Source organism: Limulus polyphemus, unplaced genomic scaffold, assembly GCF_000517525.1.
Source record: "Limulus polyphemus unplaced genomic scaffold, Limulus_polyphemus-2.1.2 Scaffold6163, whole genome shotgun sequence".
NCBI classification, from domain to species: domain Eukaryota; kingdom Metazoa; phylum Arthropoda; class Merostomata; order Xiphosura; family Limulidae; genus Limulus; species Limulus polyphemus.
The window spans coordinates 51,830-53,424 of NW_013671773.1; the positions used below are offsets into that span (position 1 = coordinate 51,830).

Below are 1,595 nucleotides of genomic sequence, written 5' to 3' on the forward strand. Positions count from 1 at the left end.
AGTTCACTTCATATCCTTGTTCATGTTGTTAATACATCTAGTATTCCCTTCAACTTCATATCCCTGTTCTTGTTGTTAATACATCTAGTATTCCCTTCAAGTTCACTTCATATCCTTGTTCATGTTGTTAATACATCTAGTATTCCCTTCAACTTCATATCCTTGTTCATGTTGTTAATACATCTAGTATACCCTTCAACTTCATATCCTTGTTCATGTTGTTAATACATCTAGTATTCCCTTCATGTTCATATCCTTGTTCTTGTTGTTAATACATCTAGTATTCCCTTCAACTTCATATCCTTGTTCATGTTGTTAATACATCTAGTATTCCCTTCAACTTCATATCCTTGTTCTTGTTGTTAATACATCTAGTATTCCCTTCAACTTCATATCCTTGTTCTTGTTGTTAATACATCTAGTATTCACTTCAACTTCACTTCAGATCCTTGTTCTTGTTGTTAATACATCTAGTATTCCCTTCAACTTCATATCCTTGTTCATGTTGTTAATACATCTAGTATTCCCTTCAACTTCATATCCTTGTTCTTGTTGTTAATATATTGAGTATTCCCTTCAACTTCACTTCAGATCCTTGTTCATGTTATTAATACATCTAGTATTCCCTTCATTTGACATTAGCTGACTCGTTACTCATCCTGATGTAATGTAATATTGTTTCACAATTATTCAAGGATGATTTTACACTGTATGCAGTGTTTAAACAAAATATCCCAAGGTTTATATACTGAATGGATATCTAGAACTGATCTGGACATTTTGAGGTTTGCTGTAATTTCTTTTTAATAAAAAATATAGAGTAGTTATTAACATTTTTATGTCTTGGTTGATTTGATACGTATCATACTCAATATAAAGACTTAATTCAAAACTAGATGTTAGTCAGCTGAAACAAGAAGTTGCTGCTCTAGAAGAATTAAGTAGACAACTGTTTTTGGAAGCTGTTGACATGCATACAATGCAGGCAGGTATTTTTTGTAATATTAAAAGTATATGTTTTATTGTGAAGAGACCAGTCTCTACCTAACTTATTGATATAGTCTTGGTAAGGCTGACAACAGGTGGTTAATTGTCTGTACCTAACTTGTTGATATAGTCTTGGTAAGGCTGACAACAGGTGGTTAATTGTCTGTACCTAACTTGTTGATACAGTCATGGTAAAGTTGTCCATAGGTGGTTAACAATCTGTACCTAACTTGTTGATACAGTCTTGGTAAGGCTGACAACAGGTGGTTAATTGTCTGTACGTAACTTGTTGATACAGTCATGGTAAAGTTGTCCATAGGTGGTTAACAATCTGTACCTAACTTGTTGATACAGTCCAACAAGTTAGGTACAGATTGTTAACTACCTGTGGACAACTTTACTGTATAATGGTAAAGTTGTCCGTGGGTGGTTAACAGTCTGTACCTAACTTGTTAATACAGTGTTGGTAAAGTTGTCCGTGGGTGGTTAACAGTCTGTACCTAACTTGTTGATATAGTCATGGTAAAGTTGTCCGTGGGTGGTTAACAGTCTGTACCTAACTTGTTGATACAGTCCTGGTAAAGTTGTCCGTGGGTGGTTAACAGTCT

At 34.3% G+C, this 1,595-nt stretch overlaps 1 protein-coding gene across 1 annotated transcript in view; it reads left to right on the forward strand.

Moving 5' to 3' along the window:
• The window catches only part of LOC106473426 (Golgi pH regulator-like), a 16,531-nt gene that overhangs the window by 12,195 nt on the left and 2,741 nt on the right, over nucleotides 1-1,595 (forward strand). The window contains exon 8 of the mRNA XM_022401871.1: nucleotides 897-985. Coding sequence (XP_022257579.1) covers nucleotides 897-985 — 89 coding nt within the window. The remainder of the gene's footprint in view (nucleotides 1-896; nucleotides 986-1,595) is intronic.